This window comes from Choloepus didactylus, chromosome 1 (genome assembly GCF_015220235.1).
Source record: "Choloepus didactylus isolate mChoDid1 chromosome 1, mChoDid1.pri, whole genome shotgun sequence".
Taxonomy (NCBI): Eukaryota; Metazoa; Chordata; class Mammalia; order Pilosa; family Megalonychidae; genus Choloepus; species Choloepus didactylus.
In genome coordinates this window covers 249,190,410-249,210,818 of record NC_051307.1, presented here as the reverse complement: position 1 = coordinate 249,210,818, position 20,409 = coordinate 249,190,410, and the positions used below count along the sequence as shown (strand labels likewise).

The window sequence follows — 20,409 nt, the reverse complement described above, 5'->3', positions numbered from 1 at the left end:
TCACAAATCACCAATCTGCAGCTCTTTCTTGGGGATGACCTTGTCATGTCCTTGTCAGATTCTGACACCCAATTATGGGAAGCTTCCCATTTCCTAGAAGTCTGGAAGAGTGTTCACTGTACAAATTCCATGTAGGAATAGAAAAACTTGTCTGAGTAATCATTTAGGCAAGTGGGAGCCTCTTATACTCTCAATTTTTCCCATGGTTATTGCTCGTATTCTTATTCGTGAAAAATGGTGATTCGTTTTCCTGGAAAACTATGCATTTTGGGGCAAGTACTCTTAATTTGTTACTACCTAGTTTACATGGTATCTGCTTATAACCTGGCTTTCCACAGAATCTGGGGAATTTTTTTTTTTTTTTTGCTTGGTAAAACTGCTCAGACAGAGGCAGAAAATGGCAGCCTAGGGACTCTATCCATTCAGATATGTTCAGGGCGGCCTACACAGGAGGCTTCTTAAAACCTGAATAGGTTGTCACACTTAAGCATCGAGAAGTTTCACATTAAAATCTGATTTCTGACTCTTCTTTAAATGTTTAAGATTCAGCCACGCTGGGACCACACTCCTGCTCTCTGACCTCCAGGACCCACACACCACCTCTGGCCACACCCAGCACCTGCACCCACTCGCATCACCAGATCACTGTCCCTCAGGAGTTTATTTGCATTTGTGACCCCTGAGCTAGGCACAGGGTTCCTGTTTGGTCTAGCCAATAAGTCAGTTATCCAACTTCAGGATTTATTCTTTCTATAATTTTCTGCTATAATTCAATTTCTGTTCTTTTATTATTATTATTTTCTTAGGTCTGTTCTTTTTCTATCAACGAACCTGTGAAGCGTAAGAAAACAAGTTATTTATTTCCAAAATACAGTGGTGGGATAGGCATAGGACAGACATTCCAATTCCAGAAAGGAGAAATGACACAGAAGACAGGGGTCACAGATCCTTTAGATGCCAAGGTCTGAGAGTCACCTGTGGCTGATGCTTTGTCCTCTGGCTTGTGGAGCAGCAGCCCCACCTGTCTGAGTGCGAGGATGGCAGCCACATTCTCTGTGAACACGGGCTCAGGTCCCACAGTCTGCGAGCACTGGAGTGGCAGCCCCACCCAATCCAAATGACAGGTTACAGCCCTGCTCTCTCAGCATAAGGAAAGCTCTTCTGCCTAAACCTCTGCTTCCATAACTCTGCCCTTGAAGTCATTCTTCCTTCATCTGTCCCATCTTTGCCTCTTTCCATCTAGGCTGCCACTGTTTCTTCTCATACAAAATTCTCAAAAACCTTGCCGGTTTCCTGTGCAGTTGAAGGCATTCCGAGCCATCAGACAAAAGGATCTTCCATAGATACCTTCTGGACAATTGTCATCTCCCATCGTGACCTCATCTGAGATGGCTAAGGGGATCCATTAATCATAGCCCTAATCTCCTTGGCAAACAGCTGTCCACCCCCACATGGAGCCCCTCCTGGGAACTCAGGGAAGACCTACTAGACTGCCTCTGCCCGTAGTCTCAAGGAACACTGTTTCACAGACTGAGAAGTCTCTAACTCATCAAGCACTTGTTCCATTTTGCTTAACAGTTCTGCCTGCAGTTTATCTTTTTCCTCTCACATTTTACATAAGTGGCAAGGAGAAACCAGGTTGCACTTTCCACACTTTGCTTGGGAATCTTCTCAGCTAAATGTCTAAGTTCATCACTGTCCTGGTTTGCTAATGCTGCCGTTATGCAAAATACCAGAAGTGGACTGGCTTTTATAAAGGAGGTTTATTTGGTTACAAGTTTACAGTCCTAAGGCCAAAAAAATGTCCAAACTAGGGCATCAACAAGGGAATATCCTCACTGAAGAACGGCTTATGGTGTCCGGAACACCTGTCAGCTGGGAAGGCATGTGGCTGGTGTCTGCTGGTCCTTTGCTCCCAGGCTGCATTTCAAAATGGTTTTCTCCAAAATGTCTCTGGGTCTTCTCTTAGCTTCTTTAGCTCCTGTGCATCTAACCATCTGGAGGTCCTCTCTTAGTTTCTCCAGAGCAAACTCTGGGCTAGCATCTCTTAGCTTAGCACCTCCAAACGTCCTTCTGTCCGCATCACCCAGTATCAGCTTTCAACAGCCATCTCCAAAAATGTCTCTCAGCTGCTCTTATAGCACTCCAATGGGCGGGGTCCACATCTCCATGGAAATAATTTAATCAAACGTCTCCACCCTAATCAACAGACTAATCAGTCTGCCCCTACAAGATTCATTAACTATGGCTTTTCTGGGGTATATAATATATCAAAACCGGCACACTTTCAAGTTCTGCCTTCCACCTGACATCAGAACTCACCATTAACTAGTTCTCTGTCACTTTCAAACAAGGAGCACATTTCCTCCAGTTTCCAGTAACACAGTCGTCATTTCCTTCGAAGGCCTCACGGGAAGCCCTTTTGACATCCACATTCCTCCCAACATTCTGTTCATGATGATATACGTAATCTTGAAGACCGCAGAAACTCTCTCTACAACTCTTCTTGTTTTTTTCTGATCCCTAGCCAGAACTGCCTTTAATGTCCATATCTCCAGTGATATCTCTTCAAGCCAATCTAGGCTTTTCCTATCAAGAGCCTCAGAATTCTTCCAGCAACTATGCATTTATCCAATTACAAAGTCATTTCCATATTTTTAGATATCTGTCACAGCAGCACCCCACTCTTGGTACTAAAAAACCATCTCTGTTTGCCAGGGCTGCTGTGACAAATACTTCTGACTGGCTAGATTAACCAATAGCATTTGTTGTCTCACAGTGTGGGAGGACAGAAGTCCAATATCCAGGTATTAGTAGACCATGCTTTCTCCACAAGAGTCCAGAGTTCTGGTGGTGGCTTGTGGGCAATCTCTGCCTCCGTCACAGGGCCATCTGTCTCCAGTCACTTCCGTGTCCAAATTTCTTTTGCTTTTATAAGGACTCCAGTCATACTGGATTAAGGCCCACCCTGTTTCTATTTGGCATCATCTATAGGATCTTCAGAGATTCCACTTACAAATGAGTTCATACCCACAGGACATGGGGTTAGGACTTGAACATGCCTTGTCAGGGACATGATTCAATCCCCAACGGTGTCCTTATTTTTTAAAGATAATGCTGAAGTATTTACAAAAACAACTTTTAAAAAAACAGAACCACCACTATGTATGTTACACTGATGCAATGTTTATTTATATACCTGAATGCTTTCAGTATTTTTTCCTTCAAGTTCAAGATTACCTACCAAGATAAATAAACTCACTTGGTCTCTTTTATTAGTTCTGCCTGATGTGTGGTGAATTCTGCATTCTATGGATTTCCATCATCACCACCACACATTTTCTCCTATTTTCTCTGTAAGTTCCATTTTGGTATTTTGTGAATAGTGGAGGTTAACTCTTCCTAAATTACAATTAACATTGACATGCACGACACTCATTTAGGGAAAAATTTGCTTCAAGAAAACTGATCAACAGAAAATAAAGACTTGTTATTTTAAGTAAGAAGCCATGATATTGTGAAGAACAGAAAGCAAGATATAAAATTGTATCGCTACATACACCTTGACATTTTTTAAATAAGTAAAAAGACAAAACACACAATATAAATGAGGGGGAGTATTAAGAGAAGAATTCACCATTACCTTTACAAAAGAACTCACCAGTTTCCTTTAAACACTGCATCCCACTATTACACTTTCAGGGCCGATTTACACATGACATGACAAACTAGCAGGTCTTGTTTGGTCCACACAGTGCTCTTCTAAGAATTCAAATAAATTGCTGGCATTTTAAAATGAGATTTCGACATAACTCTGAAATAGGGGCTCATAACGCCACAGAACACCCACTGGTGAGTGTCACATAATAGCTGCCACTGCCCCCAGAGGGGATTCTCAGTGCCAAAGGCAGGGGCCAAGGGACATTTATCTTCAGGTTCCCATCTCTGCTTTTCTGACACCTGGCCTGCTCTGTTCATTTACTTTAGCAGTCTTCCAGGTAACAGACTCATGAGTTAGCAACCCCTAACTTTCCTGAAGCTCTATTAGGTAAGTAAAACATGTCCATTCTGATGCTAGGGATTGTGTTAATTTTTTTAAGTTCTTAAATGAAGGAGCTGATAAAAGATAAAAGGGAATTTTGAATGTAGAAGTAATACAAAGAACACAGAATTGCCCACTGTGTTTCTTTTCAGTTTGTGAGATAACTCTCAGATCCCTATTTCCATCAGAAGAAAACACGACCTTAAAAACCAGTCACTGTAGCACACACATCCTCACCTGCATTGTTCTCAGTTCCTTTCTGCTTTTTTTCCTTGACTAGTTGAATGGCTCGGTAATCAGTTCTTGCTGAGCCCCCACTTTCCTGAGACCAAAGAAAAGTGTGTCAGTCACTTGAGCTAAATAGCAAAGGAAGGGTAGCACGTGAACTACTGACATTTAATAAGACTGCTTCTTGAACATATTAAAGCTCCAATAATTGTTTTATGATCTCCAGCAAAAGCATACAAAGAATCAAATGCTACATCCGATTTTAGCAATAGCTAAACAAAATCAGACTTGGAACACTGTACATAATTTTATTATTCAGAGAAGTTTATTCCTCCAAAGTCTAAAACATATCAAAATATTTTACATAGAAACTATTATAAAATAAATGACATACTTCTCTGCTTTCTGAAAGGAATAACCAGCCTTTCGTTGGTGACTCAGTATTAATTTACTGGAGCATTTCCCAATATTTTTCATAATATGCCAAATAATATTTTTACAGCTGACCTGGGGGAGGTCCTATTTCATATAACCACCATAGAGGCCCTCCTGGCAGCAGGTACTTTACTAAAAGTCTTATGCACCAAGACAATAATTATGTTACTGCATATGGAAGTTTACTGAGGGAGCCAGACAAAGTATTCAAACAGGATTTTAAGTGCTATATATTTATGAGTGTTTTATAAGAAAAGTGGTTTAAAATTTATCAGCACGGAAGAAGAAGAAGGAGAAAGAACACCCCTCAATGGCTCATGGCATACCTGTAACCCATTCACCAAACACCATTTGTACTCAGAGAAGCGAGGCTGCCCAAGGTCACAAAGCTAGCAAGAAAACGAACAAGGGGTTAGGATGAAGATCTTGCTAGCTTCTCCTGCCTCCACCCGGTTACAGCTCTGGAGATGGAGTGGGGCATGAGACAACTACAGCTTCCCAGGCTACCAAGGCACCAGTCCCTGCGTGGGACGACCTCCCGCCTCGCTCTCAACTGCAGCCCATCTCCCAGCCCGTGCCCATTTACCTGTCCGCGTGGCAACTGCTGTGGCAACTTAGGCAAATGTTAGCAAGTACAGCCATAGCACTGACAAAATGAGACACCACAGAAGGAGAGACAGAGACTGCACTTCTCAGAGACTAAGAATAGCGAAAGCTAGCTCCATGGTAGCTCGGTTACTGTGTTCCCTTCACCACGAATTCTAATGCAGAAGATTTAACAGTTTTGAACAATATAAATATCGCCATCAATTTAACTGTACCACAAAGAAAAAAACTCTTTGATCATTCCCATCTGAGACTGGAGAAAAAGTCATTTAGACTCTCTCCCAAGAGTCTTTAAATTATTTAAATTAAATTATATTAAATGTTTGAAAGAAATACAATTAAAAGTATCTTAAATGCCCAGCCTGACAACTGGAGAAGTACTTTTATAACCCTCCAGGAATGAAGGCTCACAGACCCCTTTTTTTTCTTTTGTCAATTCTAATTTTTAGAAAATATTCTGGCATGGTTTTAAAGTTTCCATTAAACCTTTAGAGAGGGTTTATGTTGTGATAGCCCCTCCTCTGGTAAATAGTAACTCTACGACTTTTTATAATGTGAGAAGCATGAAGGCCACACATTCCAATATAAATAAATATCTCGATTTTCAAGAAAAGAAACACATTATCACAGAATTACAGAACTCAACAGGACCTTAGAAATCATCTAGCCCAAACCCCTTGTTTTATAAATAAAGGAGAATTCAAGGCTCTGATAAGTTAAGTGATTTGCTCAAGGTCGTAAAAACTAGTCAGTTCCAGAATCAAGAGCAGAATTCAGATATCCAGACTTGTAGGCCAGGGCTCTGTCCTTTTGCAAACCAGTAAGAAATGTCTGCATGTAAATGATTAATCCGGAATATCCTCAAAAGTGAGTATAACACAAGTGAGCTATGTGGTGGTGACGGAATATAGTACTTCATACCAAATATAAGTTGCCAGCCACTGCACTTAGGTCTGTGTCTTTCTGAGCATTGTAGTTTTCCGCTGGATTGGAGAACACAAACTGGGTCACCACTTTGCTTCCTTCTTGCTGCCCCACACCATCTGAGCCAGGAGGCAAGTTCGGTTCCACTTTGATTGGAGCCAGCAGTTCGGGGACACTGCCGTTTCCACAGGGGCTGCCTGAAGGAGCCAGTGTGCTTAGGTTCAATGCTAAATTACTGCCAGAGGTCAAAGCCTGTGGGTCTCGACTGGAGTTCTTCGCCGGCAGAGATACCAGACAACCTAACGCTTCTGCACTGACAGTCTGCATGTCATCAATATTTAAGCTGTTCTGCTGAAGAACTGTGGTTCCTGTCCCAAGAACAAGGGGGCTATCCAGACTCGGAGGGAGATCACTGTTGGCCACCAACACCAGGGGGTCCATTTGTCCCAAAGAGTTGTTAACAGGGACGTTCCCTCCCAGAGACGAGCTCACGGAAGTTACGTCGATAGTCAAGATTCCAGAGTTCACCAATGCCATGTCTGAGGCACCTGCCGAACTACTACCGTTACCAGATGTGTTAGAAAAGAGAGACACCAGGTCTATATTATTGAGCTCGCTTTGTCCTGGGCTGGTAAGTTCACTGCTGGGCGTAAGGGAACTTGTAGCTTCCAGCTGAGTTAGAAGATCTGAAAAAGGGAATGAATTTTCTTGTTACTTTGAGACCAAAAAAAACTAAGAAATTTTGCTTACGTTCAAGATGTTAGCAAGTGACCCTTAAGGTAACTTCTTCACATACCTTGTGGCCTAGCTACCACTGACTGGGGCCCATGTCCAGCACCCGGAGAGAAACCAATTAATGCAGCTAAAGGAAGGGACTGCCTGACAACGTGCCAAGCATTTTCCACACACTGTTCTCAAATCCCCAAGCTGACAGGGATTTTTCCAGAGGAAATGACTCAGGGGAGATTAAATAACTTTCCCTAAAGTCACACTAACAGGTGGAGGCAAGATGGGAATCCAGGTCTTCCTGGCTTCAAAGCCTGTACTCTTTCTTCTCCGTACTCACCCCTGAGAAGAATGCAAACCTTTCCACAGAATACAACCCTTCAGGAGTCACCTACAAGCTGCAATCTGGCTCTGGGAACATCTGTGAATCAGCTCGCTTCAGCTTATGCCTCATCAAACTCTGTGTCCCTCTTCACAGGTACCTGCCATCCCCCAAAATTGACTTGAGTCATCTAGGGGTGATCAACGGGAATAAGAGTGGCCTGCTTGGCCTGACTCTGGGGTAGACATAAAGCTCCACCTCACTGCATACAACTCGCGTACCAGATCCCAGCGTCATGCTCTGGAGATGTGTCCCTTCCTTGAAGCTTTTCCTGGTGGGCACACCACCCCAGGGACCACCCACTCCACCCTTTGTAACCCCCACCACCACCACAGTATTTCCAACCTCTCACACCTCCTGGCTCCCTTCCTCCCTCCCTACTGGCTTCTAAGTGCACTGACCCATCTCTGCACCCTCAGCACCTGGCACAGTGCCTGGCCCAAAAGCAGCACTTAACCATCACGTACAACTACTTCTAATAGACCCCTTCGCCTTCATTTGGTACCGTAATTTTTGGCCTTAACACTTACCAGAGATCTAATAATTATTTGCATTTGATGAAGGAGTTCAATAAATCTGATACCCTTGAGGGGGTAATGAACATCAACACGCTTCCAAAAACATTAGTGACCATTCAAGTGGGGGTTGCAGGCGAGGCCACAGCAATCACACTAACCCCAAGGACTCCCTTCAAGCACCAAGCAAACAGAAAACGGGAATGAAAAGGATGTAGGCAAAAGAGCCAAATAAGGCTCAGAGCTCTGCTTCCCCAACAGCTCTCTGACTACAACTTGTTGAACTGCTAGTACATGGCCCAGAAGGAACACGCGCATGTCAGAGAGGAAGGTTCCCTCCGTTCTATGGTTTTGGCTAAACCCCAAACTCACACTTAAAGTTGCAAATGTCCAGGAGAAACGCCTATCATTTTTAACATAAACCTATGAAAGAAGTCAACTCGAGACCCAAAAAAAAAAACCAAATTCAGAATTTATCTTTAGAGGTCAATACTACAAAGTTTAAATAAAGATCAAGAAATTAACACTTCTTCAGTAAACATCTCTTTGTCTCACTGAAACATTTTAAAAGAAACTGGTAGTCATCCCTTTGAGAAATTAAAAATGTAAAGGTATGTCATTTTTTGAAACTTTCAAAAAACTCCCTTGCCTATTTTGAGGATTCAGCTCCTTGAGAAAGGTTAAGAATGATTATCTCCGCACAAAAAGATACCAATATAGGTATAAATTTCCTTTTCAGCATTTCACTAATTCCACAAATATTTACTGGAGGCCTGATATATGCAAGGGACAGGTATTCAAAAACATTAAGTAAACCTTACTAGAAAACAAAACATAATGGGGTACGATGGTGATCTCAGGAGGCAACCAGATCCATTCTCAAATCCTGGCTCCATGACTTCCTTGCTTGCGGCTTTGGGCAAGTTATTCAACCCTAAGCCTCAGTTTCTTCATCAGCAACAAAGGAGTAAGAACTCCTACCTTGCAGGACCACTGCAAAGTGCACTTTGCAAGAACAAATCAAGTGCCTGGCAGAACCCCTGGCACCGGGCCGGCGCCCCGTCAATGGAAGTTACTGAGCGCCTATTCTTCCCTAGGCGAGGGCTGTGATATCTGGTTGTCTGCCCTCGACATCCGATAGAGCAGGTCAGTACAGAGTGCGCGATGCACCGGGACCTACAGAAGCACCTGAGAGGGTCCCACAACCCATCAGGGTTGAAGGAAAGCTCACTTGAGAGAAATTATTCCTTTGCTGACTTCTGAACTAGCTGGGTTAGAAAAGAGCAGAAAGCAGGCCATGAGAGGGAATGGCACAAGCAAACAGAGAGAGGCCACATTTACTAGGGGAACAACAAGGAATCTGGCATCGCTGAGCATAAACCCTGAGGCGGACGGTGGTGGGAAATGAGGTTGAGACAGAGGTAGGACCCAATCGTACAGAGGCCATGTATACCCGACTGGCCCCCTGCAAGCTAGGAGGAGGCCTCGCATGGGAATTAGGTAGCACACATCCACCCCTTGCCCTCAAGACACTTCAGAATCTAGAAGAAAAGGCAACATCTCTCAATACAAAGCAGTCCCAGGGTTTGAGGCTCCAAGGGGGGAGTAAAAACGCACATCTAAGTAGGATGAGAGGGCCCGGAGGAAGGGCAGGCACACTCCCAGAACACCCCTTCTCATTAGACTCTGCACCAGGCATGCCAGCAAGACACGTCATTTTGAAAACTATTCCAATCACTGCCCGTATTTTAAAGAGGACACTGGGGCACAGAGATACAGGCCAGGATCACAGAGCTGGAAGTGACTAAGCCTCAAGGCCAGTGCTCTGCCCACCCCAGGATGCTGCCAGTCAAACAAGGGGCAAGCAGCATGGCCTGGCTGGTGACACACACAGGCCTCCCATGGACTTGGAGAAGCGTACGTAAGTCCACAGCTGCTGAGGTTTCCCCAGCAGTGCCCTGCCAGCTGTAGGAACCCACCACGCACCCAGAGAGCACAGCAAGGGTGAGTGCTGTAACCCCAGCCCAGGAAGGGTGGGGCAAAGGCAGCCGAGCTGCTCCTGAAGAGCTGGCTCTCTGGGGCCCGAGTAGGCAAATGTCCAAGGCACTCACTCAGCCCTTCAAGTGCTCAGAAACACCCTCTCCATACCACCTGGACTAGTGGAATTGTTTTCTCTCTCTCGTCTCTACCCTCACATCCCCTGCTAGTGGCATGTCCTTACAAATCTCTCTGATGCTCCGTGGCTTCCTACCTCCTAGAGGAAACCACTCTGCTTAGCACTTGGAAATCAACTGCATAGTGAGGATGGACAAGAGGAGACAGACTTGCATTTCACTGCCTGGAACAAACAACACAACTTGGAAAGAGATGGATGCATCAGAGGCATAGGCTCAGAATTCAGGACAAAGTTCCTAGGGAAAGACAGATTTAGGAGGTGTGTGCTAGGAAAATCCCATGAAATGAAAGACAAAATCCTTCCAAGGAAGCATTTCAGTGAGAAAGGAAGGGTTAGAGGGTCAGAGGCAGGAAAGTGGCAGGAGAGTCTAGAAGACGCCACAAGCTGGGTAAGCATGGCCTAGGGATCGTTAAGCCTGCCTCGGACTAAATCCATTTAATCTAAGAAAACATGATGAGGAACAAACGACCCTGTTTTCGCTGCTCTTCTCCTGGAGGGGCCTCTGACACATGCTGACACACACAGCCCTGAAGCTGCCCAGAAGGCGATATAAAATGACAAGACCTTGGCGCAGGTTGTGCTGTTTGACCACGTGAGTCTTCATGCTGTGCTTGGATGTGAAGAGTCTATTACAGCTGGAGACCGGGCAACGGCTCTTCGAAGCATCCACATCCTGAAGGTGTTTCTTTGAATGAATGTACAGGCTACTACGAGCGGAGAATCTAGCACAGCATCCTAGAACAAAAAGAGTAATGCGTTTTAAACCTGAGGATTATTGAGAAACCGGTGTTAACATTGCCTCACCACATCAAATCATAAGACACTGCCTTTCCATGCTGGGGCTGCTGGCAAGGAAACATCCTAAGGAGCAGCATCACAAGGAATTCAAACAGAGGACAAACTCAGTTTTTAAAAGGCAAGAGACACAGTAGAAAAAAGGTTAAGTCCTACATCAGCCACCTATAAGATGTGTGATGAGTTACCTGAGTCTGCTTCTTTACTCACTACACAGTGCTGTTGTGAGGAGTAAATCAAAGTATTAAGCAATTCTTTATGTTGCTAAAAACGTATACTAATGAATTCAATCAAGTTATTACTACACAAACAACTGTTAACACTATGATGTTTAGAGTTAGAAACTATCTTGGCAGATCACTCAAGCAAATTCCTCTCACCTCACCATTGAGAAACTAATATCCAAAGAGACCAGGCAAATGGCTCTAATTTAGTACACAAGGGGGGCAGGGGGGGTCCCAGGTTGGTACTCCCAGATGGACTTAACTGCTTTAGCCAGAATCAATAAAACTGCAGCACAGCTTTCCCATTGGGCTGAAGCACTGCACCATAGGGGCACAGAAAAGTGAAGTAGAGTTCTGGGGAGCTAGAAGCTTATAATCTGGTAGGGAAGTGAACAATCAGCTGGTATATTAAAGGGCAGAATAAAATCAGTGCTGAAACAGCAAAGTGTTCTTGAAACAGAGGAAACAGCATTCCTCCTGTGAGGACAGAAAAAGTCTCAGGAAACAGGGAGTATCTGAAAAATGAGCAAGGTGCCTCCACACAGGCCAAGTGAGCTGCACAGCTAGGGCAGCAGGGGAGTCTGGGGCAGAGCCTGCCTCTGCACCGGAATAACACAGTTCCACCTTCAGCTCAGCGGTCTACTAGCTGTGTAGCTTTGGACAAGGGATTTATCCTTTCCGGAGTTCCTTCTTCTTTTCTGTAAAATGGGAATGATACCAACCTCACAGGGGGTATTATGAGGACCAAATGAAACAATACCTGCAGACTCAGCAGCTGCCTAAGTGGCACCATGACACTTACAGCATGTGCCTGGAGGGTAAGGAGCTGGAGGCCAGGGTTGGAGGAGGGACATTTTAGGAATAGAGGCTACCAAGACAGGACAAAGGCCGCTGAGTCAGGGCCTGGGCTGCCTCTGAGAGGAGCTGTGAACTTCATTTCATTTGCAAAGACAGCTTCAAATCTGTTTCCAGGACAGGCTCATTACAGAACATTTGGGAACTACAACAGAGGGAAGAAACCCTCCAGTTTCACCACCCCTGTTGGCTGCTTCCTATGTGTACTTGGCTCTCGTGGTAGCAACCATTTTCTCCAACCCCTTTATTCCAGATGGACTGATAGCCTCAACATTCCAGAGCAAAGGCTGTGAGTACACACTGTATCAGCCTGCTTTCCCAAAGGGCAAGGTCAGGGTATACGCTCACCCACAGTGGGAACATTCACCATGTTCTGGCCAGCAGTGAGTTTTCATCTTTAAAGATATTTGCTAATTTAACAGGCAGCAAAATCTACTTCTTTTTAATCAGTGTTTCCTCTGATGACTGGGCAGGTAACCAGTTTTCCAGGTTTGAGAACTGCTGTATTTTCCTAACTGCACCATTCATCTACTGAGATTTTTGTCAGTTCTTTAGAAATCAAAGATATTAGTAAATGTAACCCCCCATGCCCAGAAGTTACCCCTCCCGGGTAAGGGGCAGAAGCAGCCCATCCCTGACAAACATGCCTCTAAATCCTGACTCCATGGGAATCTGCTCGGCCCCCATTCAAGAAGACAACTAGCCACCTGCAGGGAAGACCAATCAAACATCGCCCAAAGCTCGGCTCCATGTGACGCACTTGGCCACACACTCACAACCCAACAACCCCACCAAACAAGCTCCCATGAGTCTCCCATCACGTCCCATGCTATCTTCCGCCACCACTTCACACTGACCCCAGTCAACCCCCACTCGCTGAGAACAGAGTGCCTCCCTCATACACACACACCGTGGCACCGAGCCTCGCCTACCTCCTCCTCCTGTGACGATGGGAAAGGGCAGCATTTTTGTTTTTTTAATTTTTCATTATGGAACATTTCAAACATCTACAAAAGTAGAGAAAACAGTGTAATTTATCCCTGTACCCATCTCCCGGACTCAAGAATTACCAACTCACAGCAATCTGAAGAAGGATTTGGAGATCCCTCCCCACCAGGGCTCCTCACTTCATCCCCACCCACCTCGTGAGAGACACGCTCAGTCAACCACTGCTGGATTGCCCCTTCTCTCTCCTGTGTGCTTCAACCTCTCTACCAGCTCCTCAACATCCACATTCAGACTTGCTCAAAGCTCTCGAGGACATAATGTCATCAAAAAAAAAAAAACAAAAACAAACCCCTGTACTGCAGTCAGCCACTGGCCTTCCCTCCTTCCTTCAGTCACCTCCAGAAAAGGTGTCCGTCCCCTCATCCACCCCTAGATCACCCCTCAGGACACCAGGACAAGGCCTCCACCATGTCACTTCATGGACCCTAGCTCTTCGAGATGCCAACCACCATGTCTATGGAATGCAATGGACATTTCTCCTTATTCCAGACTCACCTCAGCACTCAAAACTGACACCTCCTCCTTTTCCAAGCATCCTCTCTTCTCGGCTTCCATGTCACCACACTGTACCACCCTTACTCCTCCTGCTTCAGCTCCTTCCAGGTGCCTCTTCTACCACCTGAACCTGCCACTCCCAGCGATTTCTCCTAGGCCCTCTTTTATCCAGTGGCAGTAACAGCTCAATGGAAGTGGACATTTATCCATGTTTACTATTGGCTTTACATTTACTAACTGAGCCCTCACTATAACCCTATGTGGTTTTACTACCACACTGCAGATGATGAAGAGGCTCAAAGCACTTACGTTCCCTGTCCAAGGTCACAGAGCGAATGAATGGCAGACTTGGTATTTGAATTGGGGCAGTCCGACTCCAGATTTCATGCTTTTAATCAGATGCTGCACTGCTTGTCTTCCATTTACACTCCTCCTTGAGCATTTCATCCACTTCCATGGCTTGAAGGATTCCCCCTGTGCCGCCCGCTTCACTCCTGGTCCCACCCACTCACCCACCTCCAGAGCAGCTCCTCCACTTCCCACTGTGCTCTGAGGACCCAAACTCAGAGAGTCCACACAGGCTTAAAATGTAACACATCCCAAACCAACCCCTCTTCCTCCAAACCAGCCCTCCTGTGTCCCCATTTCAACCAAGACACGGACCTCAACTGCTCCTTCTCCCTCAATCCCCATTATATGGATCCAAATCCATCACTGAGTCCTGGCAATTCTTACTCCTGTCTCTTCATCTATGCCCATCTGCCCATTCTCATTGCCAAACCCCAAACCAGGCACCATCCTGTCTCACCAGGATGACTGTGGTACCCTCCAACAGTCCTATCTACTCTGTCTTGGAACCAGACTGAGCTTACAATCAAGCATAATCCCATCACTCCCTTCCTTATGCACTCAGCTTGCTGCTCAGCACCTCCAGGGGCCTTTCTGCCTCCAACACCCACATTGCCTGGCTAACTCATTGTTCTATGACTGGGAGGCCATCCCACCCTGAGAACAATTTTGGGTGACCTCCTTTGTGCTCCCATAGCACTCGAATGTTACCTGTTTATCTGTCTGCACCTCCCAACTGGAACTTTGATGAAAGGAGGAGCTGTGTCTTATGAATATCATTTGTAGTACATTCATTATGGTCTAAGGACTGGTCCCAGCTTTAAATGGGCCTTTATTGTGCCCATTTCCCAGATAAGGAAACTGAGGCCCAGAGAATAAACAGCCAGGATTTGACCACATGCCTGTCGGAAGCACCACCGCCTGCTGCTTCACCAGCACACAGGAAACACACCCCATTTTAAAGAAAAACCTCTGTAATACCCTTTTCAAAGAATAAGCTTAGCAGGACTGCTATCCAATCACTATATGAATAGCTCCTATTCAGTGAGTCCCTACTATGTGCCAGATGCCAAAACAGGCATTTTCCTCAGGTTATCTCATTGTAACCCTCACAACCACCAAGTTAAGCAGTTAACTTAACATCACAGGTCTAACGTGGTGGGGTCAGGATGCAAATCAGGTATGAGCTGGAAGTCGGTACTCTTTCAAATATACTGCTCCCAAAATACAGCAGTTAACTAAGTATGAGCCAGTGAAATATAATGCTTACAACTTAAACTTACCTTGTTACCAAGCAACTAAAATTTACCTTTCAACAACGTAAACTTACAATATAAATGCTGACACACTTCATGTAAAGCTCTAGGTAATGTTTTAAAATCTACCTTCCACAGGACACTCGAATGGCTTTGTGCCCAGGTGAGTGATGCTGTGTCCTTTCAAATGCTCTGCTCTCGTGAACGACTTCCCACAGCCTTCCACAGGGCAGGTGAACCTCCGGTCATCATCATGTTTCCTGCCGAACAGGAAAAAACTGAATTACTGACACAGCCCAAAGGTACAAGGTCTCAAAAACGACTCTTCATTGAAAATTCTGCTAAATATACCAAATTACAAACCCTCTGCATTACCAAAAAGTCACCAGTACATTTTAGAGAATCTTGATTCTGTCTCTCACTTATGTGGCAGATTTGCAGTTTAAACACCCCAAAATTAGAAATTCTACTTTAATAACAAAGCTGATCCCAGAATCCGACAACAATTAGTGCTGCGCACTCATATGTATCAAGGAGGCTATTTTCACTATTTAGAAATCACTATGATAAGCTTGTCAGTGAGGCATGCATAGGGCCTGGGCTGTAATCCTTAAAGGGTTCATAAAGCCAATGTGTAAAGACTATCTTTTCTTAAGGAATGTTCTTATTTTCAATCCCTCACACCTAGCTTTGTAAGGCTGGACAAACCACCCAACCTGAGTCTCCACGTAAACTAGGGAGGATAAGAACATTGGTGTCACAGAGCTGAAATGAAGGCTAAATGAAATCCATGTGTCAAGTGCTTAGCATCATATGGACACAGCCTAAGTGCTTCCGGGTAGTCATCAGTGCCATGCCAAGTTTGTAATGATCCAAGGAAAGCTTACTTCACAATAATGGGTTTAAAAAAAAAATACAGAATTGCATATAAGTATACCAATTGAGTTTTTTTTTTTTTTTAATTAAAAAGAGCCATTTTTAGAAAAAAATTCTCTAGGTGATAAGCTTCTGGTGATTCTCTTAATAATTTTCTGAATTTTCTCAGCTATAAAGAGCTCCTATTTTTCTAACTTAAAAAAAAAAAAAAATCTACAGCTATTTCACTCACAGGTTTCTGCAACTGACCAACAATTCATTCATTTTCAAAACTGGTAACAGATACGAAAATGGAAAGACTACCTCTTGTGCCTTAAGAGTTTGGACATGCTGGTAAAGGTCCAGCCACAGCTGTCAGAGTCACAAATAAAAGGTCTTTCACCTGATAAAAGAAAAAAATTATACAGCATAGTTATAAATGCAACAGCTACCACCAAGTCAAGTCTTGTATTCAAACGATATGGCATTCTCTAGCCCATTACCTGTATGACTTCTCAGGTGAATTTTCAGTCGACAGGCTTTGTCATATTGTTTGCTGCATCCAGGAAAGGAGCAAGAAAAGAGTTCTTGTTCCCTGAAATGGGCTCGATTATGAGAAAAGAGAGCACTCACTGTGATAAATGTCTTCTCACAACCTGAACAAAGAAAAAACAAACCCTCATTGTTGGTGTAACAAAAATTGGACCACAGAGTTAATGCTAGCCAAAATCCCAGGACACTGCTCACACTGAAGTGGACAAGGAAAAAGACATGATGCAGCAGGACCTCTAAAAGGATGTGACCATTAATAGGTGGCTCTGTGATAGCTAAAATCAGGGTGACCAATGGGGTCCACAAGGACACCAGTGTTGCAAGGACACTCTTTGAGATGGAACAACTGATCAAAAGGAAGTCCTCCAATCACAGCCATCTATTTGCCAGTTCTGTAGCACTGACTTGTGGAAATTTGCTTCTCTTCCATGAACTCAAATTCCAATGCTGCTTGTGTGACACCCGAGAAAACCTGAGAGAATTTAAATACTAAAAACAAGATTTTTTTGTGTGGTGGGGTAGAGCTTTGAAAGTCCACAAACCATAGTCCTATCTAAGATTTTTTCACCCCTCTACATTTATAAATTTCCTCCCTGACATCCCCTGCAGCTGCCAACATCCAACCCTCTTCTCTTTCTTTTTGCCCATTTCTAGAGTTCACTGATTCCTCAAAGGAAGTTAAGAGCCTTATCTTCACTCACATGGCTTTTCCCATCACTGCTACCTGCAGCCTACCCCAGGTCAAATGAGCCTACCTGTGCAACTCCCAAACTCTCCACATCAATAGCCTCCTTTGACAAAAACATGCAGAGCTCAAATATGGCGGAGAACATTAAATTGAAAGCTATTTAACAGGTTTCTTTGTTGCAGCTCTTCACAGAGCCTTTAACACGCCACCGTCATGCCTGCGAAATCACAAAGCTGAGCTACTACACAGCACTGGATAAAAGACCAGCCCCAAGAGCCCTGCTTTCCCCAGCCACACGTCACTGAGAAATGCTCATCTTCCTATATGCCCTAAAATCCTCCTTTCTGGCCTAAGTCTGCCAACTGACAAAACCTCCCTCCCACCCCCAGCCCTGATTCCCTATTTGGGGTATGGGTGTATTCACTGGCCCAAGTGGGAAATTTGAACACACTGAACCTCTCTGCCTTAAAAAGAACCACCCCCACCCCATCCAGCAGTAATCATGCCTTTTAACTCAGCCTCTCCATCATCCTTCCCAGAGTCTCCTCGCCTCACCCACTGTCAGTACCTGACTCAGGAGCTCCATAAACTCATGTCTGGACCTTTTAACTGTGTTTTATTGGTCTCTCCTGATTCTATCAATCTCTCACAGACTGATCATCCCATTCAAAACCCTCAGGGGGATCTCACGCCTTAAACCAGGTTAGACAGACTGATACTCTGTGCATTTTAGATTCTCACCAGAATGGATGATAGAAGAAGATTTCAATCAGTGGCCTAAAGAATGTTGTCCATGCAGAGGTTTGCACAAGACAATCCACTGCCACATGGGAGGAAAACATTAGAATCTGCTAATATCTGTCATATGTCTTGTCCTTCTAACCTTTCTTTATGCACATGTTTCATATTGTATACATTATTAAAACAAGGCATGTACATAGTATGTACATCCACATAATGCATACATACACACATGCTACAGTATGCTAGGTGTGGGCTGGAGATTTCAGTTTGTTTTAATAAAAGAGTGGGGTATGGAAGGCTCTCCACCCTCTCCTTGACCCTCCCACACTCCTCCAACCCCATCCTTCCCTTGCCACAGCCAGCCCACATCTCCCAGCCTTGGCTCTGCAGTTTCATCCACCTGCACTACCTCCCACTCTACTCCCCCAGGAAACAGCCCATTCTTCAGAGCAGGGCTCAGAGGTTTGTCTACAGCCAGCAATCTCTTCCCCCTCTGGAGCACTGTCCCTTTTAGAGCATCTAAATCTGCCTAATCAGGTGAAGAGTTAAACATGAGGGAGTCTTCCATTCCCTGCAACTGCAGGCAGACACAGTGGGGGAAGGAACCCACACTGGCTCTCACCCACATTGCTCAGTCTAAGTTTCTTCATCTGTAAAAGGTGGATAATTTTTAAAACTTCGCCAAACCGGAAAGGTCAAAAAAAAATAAAAGTTTTATAAAGGCACAAGAAAACTGTGAAGCTCAAAGGAAATAAAAGGAGAAAAGGCACAAAACCCACGAAGCCCGAGACTCAGGATTATTCCTTCCGTGCCCTTCTGGTGTTCTGAGGTCTGACATCTGGCTACATTCATTTTTGGTTCTCTTGCCCAGAGTTTGTACTCACTATTTACTCATTAATCGATGACTGAATATTTTTAAGTGATGAAGACTGAGGAAAACAAAGGCCTGATTCATCGCTCACTGCAACTATCTGCAAAGATGCTTGAACACTTTCATTAACCGAAAGCATCTTAAGAGAGATCTGTCGCCTTCACTACTGGGACAGAGAACTGTGATCATCTGTCACTACCCTGCTGTCAAATCCCCGTAGCAAGGCGGCTTTGACACTGCAAATTTAAGGGCACCTGGAAAGAATAAGAATGCAAACCCAGGCACACTTCCAATTCCCGCTCCTCCCACCTGGATTCAAGAGCCCACCGATTTTAAACTCTGCCAGAATAGAGCAGCCAGCGGCTGAGTGATGCTGCACCAACTCCACGGGTTGCAATTTGACATCCGGGGCCTGTTTCCAGTAGCCATCCGGGATTTGTACCCCCGACTTCATTAACAGGGCCCTGGGAACGCCGCGATGCCCCCCCGTCCGCCCCCGCAGGCATCCGGCGCACGGTTACCGGGAAAGTCACACTTGTAAGGTCTTTCGGGCTCGAAGTGGCTGCGTTGGTGGGAGCTGAGCTTGGCGTGCGTGGGAAAGCGCTCGGCACACACCTCGCACTTGAACAGGTTCTGCTCGTGGCCCTTCATGTGCGCCTTGAGGTTGTAGATGGTGGTGAATTTCTTGCCGCAGCCGCCCACGGGGCAGCTGAACGGCCGTAGCTTGTCGTGCGACTGCAAGTGCCTCTTGAGCTTGTAGGTGGTGGTGAAGGCCCAGCCGCAGCCGTCCAGGGGGCACTTAAAGGGCCGCCGACCCTGGCTGCCGCCGTGCGTCAGCAGGTGCACCTTGAGCTGGTGCTTCTTGGCGAAGGTCTGCGCGCACTGCGGCTCCGGGCAGCGGTAGCCCAGCACGCCGGAGCCCGCGCCCGGAGCCCCGCAGCGGCCCTCCGCGGCCCTCACGGCCTCCTCGCCGGGCGCCACGGTGGCCGCGGGCTCGGGAAGCTCGGCAGGACCCCCGGGCTGCGGGCCGGTTGGCGGCGGCGCTGCGAGCGTAAACACGCCGTTGTCGAAGCACACCAGCAGGTCCTGGTTGTTGATAGTGATGGTGCCCGCGAAGGCCGCGGCGGGGCCGGGGGCGGCGGCCGGACCGCTCGGGACCGACCCGGGGCGGCCCGCGGGACTCACAACGCGCCCGCCCCGCGCGGGCCCCGGGCCGGGCTCGGCCTCCCTCTGCCCGGGGGCCTCGTTAGGGGCGCCGCGCGCCACCTCCAGCAGCACCACGAAAGAGTCGCCGGCGCTGCCGTCCTCCGCGGGCGGCGGGCCCAGCTCGGGAGCGCGCGGGGCCTCCTCGCGCCGCGGCCCGGCCCCGCCATCTTCGGCGCCCCGCAGCAGCAGCAGCCGTCGGCGCGTAAGGCCCGGGCTGCCGGGCGGTCCTGGCCCTTGTCGCAGCCTACCGGGGCCCGAGCCGCCGCCGCCGCCATGTTGGGCCCCGTGCGTGGTCCGGGCAGCGAGCGGCCCCGAGAGTTCCATCTTGGGGTGGGGGGGGCCCGGAGGTGCGTCGGAAACCTCGGGCGGCCGAGGAAGCGCAGGTCGGCCCCGCCCAGGGCGTGCGCCAAAGCCCGGCGCGGAGCGTGGCCCGGAACCTCGCGCGTGCGCCCGGGGAGGGGGGCGCGCGAGGCCTGCT

At 46.5% G+C, this 20,409-nt stretch overlaps 1 protein-coding gene across 6 annotated transcripts in view; it reads right to left on the bottom strand.

The window, feature by feature from the left end:
* The window catches only part of ZXDC (ZXD family zinc finger C), a 36,856-nt gene extending 16,482 nt beyond the window's left edge, over window positions 1–20,374 (bottom strand). For 3 of the 6 annotated variants that reach the window (XR_005211717.1, XM_037803499.1, XM_037803517.1), the window contains exons 1-8: window positions 19,247–20,374; window positions 16,374–16,526; window positions 16,195–16,273; window positions 15,145–15,275; window positions 10,599–10,769; window positions 6,233–6,921; window positions 5,032–5,094; window positions 4,280–4,364 (exon numbers count right to left, since the gene is read on the bottom strand). Coding sequence is in view for 4 of the 6 variants with exons in the window: in XM_037803499.1 (XP_037659427.1) it covers window positions 4,280–4,364; window positions 5,032–5,094; window positions 6,233–6,921; window positions 10,599–10,769; window positions 15,145–15,275; window positions 16,195–16,273; window positions 16,374–16,526; window positions 19,247–20,255 (2,380 nt within the window). In the remaining 2 variants the exon portion in view is untranslated. Of the gene's footprint in view, window positions 1–4,279; window positions 4,365–4,563; window positions 5,095–6,232; window positions 6,922–10,598; window positions 10,770–15,144; window positions 15,276–16,194; window positions 16,274–16,373; window positions 16,527–19,246 lie in introns of those variants that run through there. The other 3 variants (XR_005211718.1, XM_037803510.1, XM_037803526.1) reach the window with 3 other exon arrangements.
* Between the last annotated feature and the right edge of the window lie 35 nt (window positions 20,375–20,409).